General features: G+C 40.5%; 1 protein-coding gene across 1 annotated transcript in view; it reads right to left on the bottom strand.

Annotated features, from left to right (window-relative positions):
- Positions 1-13,169, bottom strand: part of GPC6 (glypican 6) — a 1,130,094-nt gene that overhangs the window by 118,206 nt on the left and 998,719 nt on the right. Inside the window, exon 5 of the mRNA XM_059684950.1 lies at positions 3,415-3,545. Within this exon, the coding sequence (XP_059540933.1) occupies positions 3,415-3,545 (131 nt within the window). The remainder of the gene's footprint in view (positions 1-3,414; positions 3,546-13,169) is intronic.

The raw sequence follows: 13,169 nt of genomic DNA, 5'->3' as shown, positions 1-13,169 counted from the left end.
AAATACAATTTTATCTATATATATAAAAGCCCAGCGACCACAATGGTGGAACGACCAAAGCAACCAGAATGACCAGAACGACTGGTGGCTATGACATGTATTGCGGTAGCCAACCAGCCTGATCCAGGCCCCGATTGTCCCCCCCACCCCCCAATCAGGGGCAGGGCTGGCTGGCCAACTGCCCATGGCACCTCCCTCCCACCAGCCCAGCTCGATGGGCCCCCATTGGGGTAGGTCTCCTGGACCACACCCATGCACGAATTCATGCACTGGGTCTCTAGTATTTTATACTATTAAAACTCTAGGAAAGATAGGAAGCAATGAATGATGGTCCATATAAGAGAAATACTCTGGTAGCATTTAGTAAGGTGAGAAGTTCTAGGTAAATTTGTAAACGGAATCAGACAGAAAGACAGACAACTTGAGTCCTGGCTTTATCTCCTCTGTTTCCTTACCATCTTCATGAACCTTCTCTTAATACTTGATCTAGCCAGCAAGTATTCCCGAACCCTGCCCTTGTGTGAGACTGGCCTTGTAGGCACCCACATCATTGTGATGAAGTGACCAGAAATGTGGGCTCTGTAGTCAGGCACTCCTCTATGTACTTTCAAGCACCCTGACATCTTTGTAAACTTTGCTAAGCCTTGGTTTGCTTATCTGGAAAGTAAGGGGGAAGCATTGCTATGTTCCTTGTAATAAATATAAAGCACAGCACAATCCTTGGTGGGAAGCACTCCATAAGGATGAGCTGGCAGTTATAAATATTGTTGCTTTTCTGAAAGAGGCACTGGGAATGAGTTCTATCCATAACTGCTGTAATAAGGCAAATGATTTTCTAAGGAGAAGTTGTCAATAATATCCTGGAGTAAACAGTCTTTGTCATTTGTAAGGTTTACAACTCTCAGGATGTCAGGCCTGCAATTAGGAATCAGTTCCTGGTCTCACTTGAAGCTCACCTATTAGGAGTTAACGAAGTCTCTGTTTATGCAAATACTCCAGCGGAATCTGGAACTTCAAATTTGATGAGACTATCAACAGTGGCTGAGGGTTCCTTGAAAAAGGGAAAAATTCAACCACTCAGTTCTTAGCTGGAATGTAGATTTTAGGCTTTAGTGCATGCGTGATTTTCATGGATGTGGCTTGTAGGGAAAATAAAACTACATGTTTCCAAATTCTATTCCCTTGAAGAAATAAGACCTCTTTTAGAACATAACCATTGCATCAGCAAATCCTGTCAGTGTTTCCTAGTAGATGTGGCCAAATTCCAGCCACCTTGTAGTTTCCATTATATTACAGGCTGGCTTTGTTCCTTCCTCCTTGCCCTCTTCCAATCAGACTCTGCCTCCTGTCCCATCCCTCTTTCCCACAGAGTTCCAGCTGCCCTCCTCTTCTCCCTTCCTTAACTCACTCCATCCCCTTTCTCTATGTCAAGACTACCAGATACACCTTTTAAACATGTTTCTAGCTCATTTGACATTTTTGGTACTACTATTTTATGACCCTTCATACTATAAACTCTCATGTGAGTGTACTCTCACAAGTTCTATATTATTTCTACTCTTGATTTTGACAATTCTTACAAAGAAATGTCTCCTTAACAAAATAGAACCAGAGGCATGGATACGTGGAACAGACTGACAACTGTCAGAGCGGCTGGAGGAAAGGAGGACTGGATGAAAGAAGGTGAAGAGATTAGCTAAAGAACGTATGTGCATAACCCAAGATACAGACAACAGTGTGGTGATGGTCAGAGTGGGGATTGGGTGGAGGGAGACAAAGGGTTGGGGAGAATGGGGACATTTGTAATAGTACAATAAAAAGTATAGTCCTGTGAACAGCCATACTATTCTAAAATAGTTGGATAAATTCCACAAAAATGTCTCATCCATATTCTGGTAATAAAAAGAGTCCATCTAAGACTTAGAGAATTTTTAATAGAATAATTAGACTTGAACATGTATATGTACATGCCTAGCTCGATGGGCTCCCTCTGCCTCTAAGAAGTGTGGGGTGCTCTCAAGTCACAGACAGTATTGTCTGTGGTTTTTCATGCCCTTTTCTCTAGAGCAGTTTGAACATCAGCAACTTTAGTGTCTGGCTACTCAAGCGCTGCAGGGATGTTTGGCCTCTCAAAGCAACATTCATTTGTTTCTAGGCAATAGGTTTGAGAGGACTAGATGACTGCTATTTTTTAATGGGAAAGAAAGAAAATATATTTTCATGGAACCATGCTATTTCTCTAACAGGTAATGGCGAATTTAGAGAATCCTTCTTTACACCAGATATCATAAACTCATTAAAACCCAGGACAAGGCCTATGAAACTCTCAGCTCATCCATCTCCCAGGACAGATTTCTTCCTTCCCGACATTCTACTAGTCCACCCTGAAAAGCCCAAATCTAGTTTGATTCATACTCAGCCAAGAGACCTAGTTGGATTCTATGGCTCTCTCTCTCTCTGCTCTCCCCACCCCCACCCATTCCCTCCTCCTTGATTAGATTTGAAATCTCTTTCACAAAGGATTTTAAAATCAAAGGAAGCTAAGCCAACTCTTTGCCTGATATTTATTTGTATGAATGACTTTCTGTTAAAATGCAATCACTCAGTCAGTCACCAGGTTTAAAAAACTGATATAGATTTGGTTAGTGTTTCAGGACAAGGTGACTGGTCAAAAGAACAGAAGGGCATTATGCAGTCATCATTGTGGGTGAAAAGGGTGATGAAGGAACGGCTGGGTACCCATTGCAAACTTCTCAATTTTGTTTAAGGTGGGTCCTGTTTATCTTCAAATGGGTGGGAACAAATCAAAATCCTGCACCTGGTATTTGTGTTCTGCAGCTGCAAACCCAAAAGCTACGTCTCACATGATTTATGAAAATGAACTACTTTTTTTCTTTGAATGTGTGTTTGACTTCATACAAAGGAGCATTTTCCCCTGAAGATACATTAATGAAGGTTACACCATAGTCTTAAAAAAGGAAGTCAGATGGAATGTTTAATTATTTACAATTGAACATACAGAACATTTGCCTGGCTTGCACAGCTGAAGATATAATTAGAAGTTCCTCAAGAGAGAACAGGGTTAGAGTGTGTAGACATTTCAAACATTAAATCCACTCTTCCCCCCCCAAATTGCTCACAAATGTCAGGGATTAGTCAATATACTTGAGGCTCTCTGAAACTTTTTAGCAGCCAATAATTTCTTCATGATTGAGTAGTTGTGAGCAAAAAGATTGCTTCCTTTCTCAATGCCATTTTGTTAGACATTTTTAATGAAGTAGCAAATTTGTAGCTTGACAGGAAAAGCTCACTGACAATATATTAGAATTTATAATCCCAGCCGACATATCTAGTTACTTAATTTTTAGATTACTGCTCTTTCCTTATTAGTAGACATATGATTAATGCAAATACCTTTGCAGACACCTGCATGCTGTTTTCTTGCATGTTCATAATGGCTTCAGAGATCTTGACATCTATAGGGTCCATGACCGACTCAATGTTGAAAGGTCCTTCCAGTCGCTCTGCCACCAAGAGCATTGCATCTGTTAAAATACAGGAGCATGATATATTTGAGAACTTAGAGCTTCAGGTTCTTAACCTGTGTTTAAATATTCACAACACGACTAGTTGAAAAATATCCCTTAATTCACATTTTTATTTGCTTTTATATGGCAAATTAAAAAAAAAGTGGAATGAATGACTAAATCTTAGAGAAGTATTTTATTTCATTTGAAGACTGATATTTTACATGTACAGAAGCAGACCTGAAAATAAGAAAATAAGTTCAAGTTAAGAGAGTAAGAAAATAAACAAGAAGAAAAAAAAATCAAACAAACAAAAGAAGAGAGTAAGAAAATTGAATATAGCAAATTACCTGTATATATAAAAGCCTAAGTGAACGGTCAGTAGCTATGATGTGCACTGACCACCAGGGGGCAGACACTCAGTGCAGGAGCAGCAGTTCTTGTGTGATGCACCTGGAGCCAGAGAGGAGGGAGCCAGATTCCGGGATGCATCACCCAAGAACTGCCCTCTCGCAATATGGGACCCCTCAGGGGATGTCGGAGAACCAGTTTTGGCCCAATCCCCACAAGCCAGGCTGAGGGACCAACTGGTGCACGAATCCGTGCACTGGACCTCTAGTCCCACATACAATAAAAACAAAACAAACCAATATTAGGTCAGGGATCCACTGCATTTCAAAGATGGAGTCTAATTTCTTCGGGAGTGTGGGGAAAATGGAGAATATTGGAGAAATAGCAATGTGTGAATTTGGATGCACAAATGTCAAGACCCAACTCAAGCATATCTATGTGTGTGAAGCATTTCTGGATTTCCTGAGGAACAGACCTGGTTTGTTCTGTCACTTTACCTAACATGCTGTTCTGTTTTGCATCTTGACACCCTTGGGGATAGGGCAAGTTATCTTTCTTGGTTTTGTATATTCAAGGCTTATTATGGTTCCTATCCCATGATAAACTCTCAAAAATGTCTATGATGTTATAGTGAGCTGAAGTATTGATTGGGAAGCTTTAGTTTTTTGGAGAAGATGGTGATAGTGATATGGAGGCAATGGCTATGAGTTAGGGCAGTGGTCGGCAAAACGCGGCTCGCGAGCCACATGCGGCTCTTTGGCCCCTTGAGTATGGCTCTTCCACAAAATACCATTTACGGGCGCGCACATACAGTGTGATTGAAACTTTGTGGCCCATGCGCAGAAGTGGGTTTTTGGCCTGGGCGAGTCTATTTTGAAGAAGTGACATTAGAAGAAGTGGGGGTGTCAGTAGGTCGGGAGACGCAGCACAGGCGGGCAGCGGGATACACAGCGCAGGGGAGGTGTGTGCGGTTCATGCACGAGTTGAGTGAGCCAGTCAGTCAGCAGTCTCATTGTGCAGTGGTTAGTGCCAGTCGCGTCCGCAAATCGCATGCGGGTGACAAAAGTACCTACTCGAAGCATAAAGTTACCTGTAATTTTCAACCAACTGCAAATCCTACAGGTATTTTTGTCATCAATTTAAGAATTGTAATTTTTTTGTGTTGGTGGCTTTATTATTATAAAATGAAACATTTTTTTAGGTGCCCTGTTTGAAATGGCTACAAAGAAGAAGCAAAGAAAAACAGAAGACAAAAACCATGAATTTAAAGTTGAATTTAAAGTTGAATGTACCTACCTATATAGTTTAAGTTTAAAAAATTTGGCTCTCAAAAGAAATTTCAATCATTGTACTGTTGATATCTGGCTCTGTTGACTAATGAGTTTGCCGACCACGGAGTTAGGGGTTAGTAGCCCTGGGTTCTTGTCCTTGCCCTGTCACTAACTAGTTAAATGGCCAGGGGACAAATCTCTGAGCTTTTGGGTCACAGAATAGAATGTGCATAATCCTCCTTTCTAGAGTAAATAGTTTGGTATATGCCCCATGTTTTCTTTCCCCTGTCTGTGCATGAATATTTTAAGCATGCAACTATAAATATATCATACAATCTGTTTTTTATTTGTTTAATTTTTATTGATTTTTGGGGAGAGAGAGAGAGAGAGAGAGAGAGAGAGAGAGAGAGAGAGAGAGAGAAAGAGAGAGAGAAGAGAAACATCCATCAGTTACTTCTCCTCCCCCCGCCACCACACACATTCCTGGCCTGGGTTTGAACCCACAACCTGGGTATGTGTCCTGACTGAGAATCAAACCCATCACCTTTCAGTGTATGGGATGACACTCCAACCATCTGAGCCACATTGGCCAGGGTTATTATATGCTTTTTAAATGTAGTATATTATTAATGTAAAACACTATTTATAGTAGCTGTTTTATAGTATTAGTGTAAGGAAAGCAAATTTTATTTTTATTACATATCCAACCAAGCTCAACTAATGTCTAACATCACCACATTTCCAGGGCTATAAGTAGTTATGAGTGAGGCACATGAGAAACCTTTTAAGACAGGTAATTTTTCATAAGAAAGCTACAGTACTGTCTGGGAAGCAAAGAGAGTCAGCAGACTTTGTGAACAGCACCAGCTTTTTCAGGGTCTCCTGGCTCTCTCAGCTGCACCCCCTCACTGAGTTCTTGCTCCACTCCTGTGGGATGAGTGACAGCAAATGCATCCAGGGCAGCACCTGGAGCATCAGGGAGGTCCTTCTACCCCAGCCCCGCCCCCCATTACTCTGCCCATGTTATCCTCATGGACACACATGACTTAGAAAACTTAACTGTCAACAAGGACTCACAGAGAAGCTCGACACTTTTTGATTTTTTTTTTCTGAGATAATGCAGACCTTGCTGTGTATGTCACAGCAGAATCTTACAACAAAAGTAACAATGTATTTAGATCTTTCAGATCTAATCATCTGGGGATATAGACCGAAGGTGCATATTGTTTGGTTGGAGTATTTTAATATTAAATATGTTTTCTCCTTTAAGGTTCTGAAGGTGGCTCACTGGTGCCTGAGAGCTGGTCTGTTTCTTTTATGTCTTTATATCAGCTTTGTGTGTTCATAAAACATAATCCCCTTTCCTGTTTGGCTTTCCAACAGGCTTTTTGATGGAGATTAATTATAACAAATGAGCCAGTTTCTCTAGACAGGTGTATCCTGCTAAAAGAACCAAGAAATCCTTGCACATGAAACACACACACACACACACACACACACACACACACACGCAAAACAACATAAACTGGCACCATGGAGTTACTAAAAAGTGCAATTAAAGGAAGTGATAAGTATGAAGTACTTAATTGTGTTCTTTATATAAGTATTTGCATAAATCATTATATGTACTGGTCTATCACAGCATATCTGGTTTATCTCAACATGACTGGGTTGAGTTAATAATGTTGGCTCGACTGGAAGTCTGAAAGCAGTTGTGCTCTGGGAAAAAAGAGACACATTTTGGGGTTGGATCAAAAGGACTTAGTATAGTGTCATAATTTGAAATTATGGGATCTAAAACATCTCTGAGAAGGTTCTCTTAATTGATTACATTAAAGCACTCCTTCTCTACCAGACCTTCTCTTCAATAAGTCAGGCAAAAGCTGTTTGATTCCTAGCATCAAGTGGGGGAGTTTCTCTCTGGTGATGTCAATCCTTTTGTTCCCTATTCCTTCTCATGGTGCTTGCCTTTAGGTTCCTGGGTCTGCAAACTCATCGCCTCATTTTTGACCCTGCCGTGGTAAAAGTGCTCAAGGTGACCATTTTCCAAGCTGTTGCCTGCTTAGTCTTGCAAAAAGGCAAGCCTATTGATGATTCTATGTATTAAACATGCAACCCAAAGGCCACATTTGCTCAAACTGCTTGCCCCTGTATTTCCATTCTCTATCTCAATTAATTTCATTTGCTTTGTAAGTATGTAACTAACTTATAATGATACATTTTTGATGTAGGTGTATATCTATTTACTTTTCTTTTAATTTTAATCACCAGTCAGAATATGCTACTTTAAACTGATTTTTAAATCTGGTTTAGACTAATACTAATATATATATATATATATATCTCCTAGCTAATAAAGAGGTAATATGCAAATTGACCATCACTCCAACACACAAGATGGCCACCCCCATGTGGTCAAAGATGGCGGGCAAGGGAGGGCAGTTGGGAGCGACCAGGCCGGCAGGGGAAGGCAGTTATGTGTCAATCAAGCTGGCAGGGGAGTGGTTAGGGGGTGATGAGGCTGGCAGGCAGAAGTGGTTGGGAGTCAGCAGTCCTGGATTGTGAGAGGGATCCCAGATTGGAGAGGATGCAGGCTGGGCTGAGGGACACCCACGCCCCCCCCCCATGCACGAATTTTGTGCACCGGGCCTCTCATATATATATATATATCTATATATATCTATATATATATGTATATATATGACTCAAAAGCCAAAATAGATTAGCTGAAATACCCCAGGATTATTATTAAGAGTAGTAATGTGCATATGATTCACAATACTGTAATATGCACTTAAAATTTTGTTAAGAGGGTAGATTTCATGTTATGTGCCTTTCTTTTTTTAACCACAATTTAAAAAAAAAGAGTAGGAATGATTATTGTGCTGATCAACTTCAGAAATGGAGAAAAGAAAACTGCTGGTGGAAGTATAAAGTGGTACAATGACTATGGAAAACAGTATTGTGGTTCCTCAAAATATTAAAAAATTGAACTACCATATGATCCAGTAATTATGCTTCTGGGAAATGAAATCACTCTCTCAAAAGGATATCAGAACCCTCATGTTCATTGTCGCATTATTTAAAGGAGCAAAGACATGGAAACAGCATTAAGTGTCCTTTGAGAGATGACTGGATAGAGAGGGTGGGTACATATCCCTATACAATGGAATATTATTCAGCCATCAAAAAGAAGGAACTCCTGCCATCTGTGACAACAGGGAAGGACCTCAAGGGCATTATGTGAAGTGAGATAAGACAGACAGAGAAGGAAAATGCCACCTGATTTCACTTATATGTGGAATCCAAAAAGAAACTGAACTCATAAACACAGAGAACAGATTGTTGGTTTCCAGAGGCAGAGAGTACAGAGTGGGAGAAATGGGTGAGGGTAGTCAAAAGGTACAAACTTCCAGTTATCAGTCTTGGGATGCAATATCCAGCATGGTGACTAATCAATCGATAATACTTTATTGCATATTTGAGAGTTGCTAAGAGAGTAGATTTTAAAACTTCTCATCTCAAGGCAAAATATTGTAACTATGTCCAGTGATAGATGTTAACTAGACTTACTATGAACTAATACAATGCTATATGTCAATTATATGTCCAAAAAGCCTGGAAACACATGTTGCCTTATAATATAATTATCCCTTTCCCCCAGTTCTCATTTTTGTACTGAATTTGCATGTCAAGATGCCCCAGGGCCACAAAAGGAAAAGTAGCTTTTCAGACAACTGCCCCACTCTTTTGCATTTCCACTATAAAGGCTATGCATACAGCTCCTGCCTGTAGGAGTCTAGTTTAGACATATTACCAGGTAAGAAAGCAACAGTGGCAGGCCAGAGCTGGGACTAGCAAAATGCCTGGGAGTGAACGCAGCAATCCCTGGGTCCCAGACCCCAGATGGCCAGAGGGTAGGTGCAGCCCACAGAGCAGCCCGTGTGCTTCTGCTGGACTGGACTGCTTCCCCTCCCAACTGCTGGGCAAGTCTGTCACTGGGCAGGCTCCCCAGGTACCAGGAGAAACCTCCTTCTTCTTTGGGGCTGAGGGAAGCCACGTTTATCTCTCTTTCCGAAGCGAAGGAAGCAAACATGACTTTTATGACACCAAGGCAGTAGCTGGTAAGTTTCTCTGAAACCAATTAGGTCACAACGTGGCCATTACTTATTTCAGCGGCTGCCATCCTGTGCTGTCTTAATTATTTCTGTGCCATTTATATTTTGAAATATTTGGAACGTTATTTTTTACTGTGTTCTTGGAGCTATTGTCTATTGCCAATTAAATCGGGGCAGTTTTAAGATGTCAGCTAATGATCATCAGGTCTTTTCTGCACAAATCTCCTGTGTCGTCCAAGGTTTCTCTTTTTAAACAAAAAAGACTTTTGTCTTACTCAAGCAGTATATGTAGCTTCTGTTTCTAAAAGGAGAATAACATTCAGATAATTAGAAATAACTGGTATAACAGAGATGCTGTGACTGTGTTAGCACAGAGGGTGGGTATAGCAGCTCAACCAGAAAGTGCCATGCAAAGTGAGGAGCCAGGATGCAGGTGAAGCTGCAGCCCTGGGCCAAGGCTACCCACTCCTGTAAGCCTGGACTTTACGATTAGGAGTGAGGAAACTGACTCCAGTTAGATGGGGTCAGGTGCCTGGCTTTTGCTTAGGCCTTTCCATTACATGGTTGAGCGAGAATGCGTGTCACTTAATTCACCAAGTCTCATTGTCTTTATCTGTGAAATGGAAATTATGACAGTGTCTATTTAATGGTGGCCACTTGAGGAATCAAATGAGGTAGTACCTGTACAGTTGTTGGCACACTGCTGAGCATATAATTAGCTCTCGACAAAGGTTACTATCCTAAGGCACTCCCACTGGACAGTGGAAGTGGGAAGGAGAGGAAATAACTTTCAAGACATTTCGGGAGTATTGACAGCAACAGATGTGAAGACCAAAGGAGCAAAAGGTACACGGATGACTGTGAGATGTTATAGCTGATGCTCTTTAGTATGTTTAATTAATATTTGGATTATAGCTGCTTGGTTCATTACCAAGCGATACAAAACAGCATTATTTCCTTATGATGTGCTCCTTTGCCAATTAAAGATGATTACAAAGTCTCTGACTTGCTTGCCATTAAGAGGTGCGATTATGTCCTGTCCCTTAAACCTGGGTTAGCTTCGTGACCACTGTGACTAAGAGCATACAGTGGAAGCGACACTGCCAATTATAGATGGAATGTTAGCGTGCCCCCAAATCCATCTGTTGAAACATAATCCCCAATGTGATGGTATTAAAAGGTGGGTCTCTGGGGGGGGTGTGATTAGGTCATGAGGGTGGAACCCTCATGAATGAGATTAGCACTCTTATAAAAGAGACCCCGGGAAGTTCCCTAACCCCTTCTGCCATGTAAGCATACACTGAGGAGACTAAAAAATAGGAAGTGGGCTCTCACCAGACACCGAATCTGCTAGTGCCTTGATCTAGAACTCCTGACCTTCCAGAACTATGAGAAATAAATATTTACTGTTTAAGCCATCTCAGTTTATGCTACTTTTGTTATAGCAGCTCCACTGGCCTGACACATCTGCCAAGTTGCCAGACATATGCTGTGAGGCTGTCTACAACCTGCCAGCCCAGCCCATTCGCCAGCTGTTGCCATCTGGTGATCCTAGTCAACACCTTGTGGTGCAGAAGAATCATTCAGCTGAGCCCTGCCCAAATTCCTGACCCACACTCCTCTTGCTTTTAATGATATGGTTGTTATTTTAAGCTGCTAAATTTGGGGGTAATTTATTTTGCAACAGTAGAAAAGTGGAGTAGCCAAATGACAATATTTACAAAATACTCACTGATCTTTGACAGGACTCAAATATTGTGAATTCTAGTCAATTAATTTTTGACAAATTGACCATTTACGATGTAAACCCTGTTTACAAACACTGCAAGAAAAATAGAACTTTGCCTAAAGAGAACATAAAAAGAGAATTTGCTCTAAGTCCACAGAGCATTATGGAACACTGCTATGGTGCACTGAATGCACACCAGCTATTCTTGAGTGAGGGTTATATTTCCCCCAGGATGTGAGCCTGCGAGATAAAGAACAAGCATGGAAGAAAGGCAGACATTTGGATTTTTGTCTAAGTCTTCGACTTCATGGAGTAAAGGCTCTAACACGGGAGCTAGACATTATCTCGGGTCTCTGGGTGGCACTGGAGTGAGAACTATTTTGCTGCAGGGACTTCTGCATGTTTATACTCCTGTAGGATGTAATTTTTAAGTATGATTTAATGTGATCAAACGTGTTTTTAATTTACTTCTTGAGAAAAGGAGATGTAAAATTAGTAATGATTTTACTGAATGATGATTTTAATCTGGAAGACGATTTTCAAAATGCTCCAGGGGAGGCAAGAAAAGAAAGCTTTTTTCTTCTTAAAGGAGATGTTATTAAGCTTTTCCTACATAATGACAGAATAAAAATAACCTTGAAAAAACTCAGTTGAGAAGGGGTTGGGTGGCATGGGTGAGGGTGGTCAAAAGGTACAAACTTCCCGTTATAAGATGAGTAAGATCTTGGACATAATGTACAGTATGCAACTATAGTTAATACTCTATCATATATTTGCAAGTAGATCTTAAAAGTTCACACACACACACACACACACACACACACACACACACAAACACACACCGTAGCTATGTGAGGTGATGGAGGTATTAAATACCTTTATGTGATAAACACTTGTTAACTTACTTTATGTGGTAAACATTTTACAATATATAACTGCATCAAATCAACATGTTGCACACCTTAAACTTACAATTATATCTCAATAAGGCTGAAAAAAAAGGTAAAACTTAATTGAACTTAACCTAATAAATATTTGTTATGCGCCAAGGAGTATCACTCTGCCACTATAGATCAGTGGGGTGGGGTGGGTATAGACAGTCCATGGTTGCCACATCCATGGAGTTTGGAAACTTTTTGAAGTGACAAATACAATTTTATACATTTTATTTTTTTCTTTCTCTGAGGGAAATTTGAATTAAGACAATAACATATTATTTCAAAGTTCTCATGAAATCTAAATTTGTCCCAATAATCTACTCTTTGAAAAATGAAATTTATAAGCACAATCTATTTTCTTGTTTTATCAGAATTCCAGAGCTCCCAACTTGAGCTTTTGTTTAGAAGCAATGCTCATCCTCTATCACATCTGCAGGACTAAACCTGACCAAAATACTTTCCCTACTGAGAAGCAGACAAAGGAATAAAAAAAAATCAAGCAATTTTACAAATACCCTGGCACATTCATTCATTGGCACCCAGTTATACATTAAGAGAAAAAAACACCTGCTTCATGTTTATATATAGACTCATTTATGCTCATGGCATGGATGTAATTAGAGACTCCGCTTTCTCCTGTGGCTTGCCGGAGACGGGCACCCAGAGTATACACGGCCTTTGCTTTCACCCAAATTGATTAATTAAAATGCTTGTGAGATTTCGGACAGGAACATGTTTCAGGAGAGGCCTGGAAAGAGATCATAGCTTGTGGGGACTGGGGGACCCACAGCAGCAGGCAGACATGACCTGAATAACCAGCAATGAGAATTTGAACTTACCTCGTCAGAAGTTCTATGCCTTTTTTTAGAATTTACTTTTTTAAAAAATTTACATTTTTTCAGGCAATTTTATAGCTAAGACATTTTCATTTTTAGATTTCTGATTCATAAAACCACCAAGTAAGATAATACTTCCTCCCTTGGAACTATATTTCTGATTTAAAAAAATACTTTATTGAATGCAGAGAGGAAGGGAGATGGAGAGAGAGAGATAGAAACATCAATGATGAGAGAGAATCACTGATCGGCTGCCTTCTGCACACCGCCTCCTGCTCTGTGATCTCTTCTCTGACATAGCCAGCCAAACTGTCTTTTCAAAATGCAAGTCTGATGGGGTCACTGCCTCGCTCAAGGTTGCCTTTGCCTTTAGGATAGACGTGACCCTCTTATGAAGGA

The sequence above is a fragment of the Myotis daubentonii genome, chromosome 2 (genome assembly GCF_963259705.1).
Source record: "Myotis daubentonii chromosome 2, mMyoDau2.1, whole genome shotgun sequence".
NCBI lineage: Eukaryota > Metazoa > Chordata > Mammalia > Chiroptera > Vespertilionidae > Myotis > Myotis daubentonii.
This window is presented reverse-complemented; position numbering and strand designations above follow the sequence as displayed.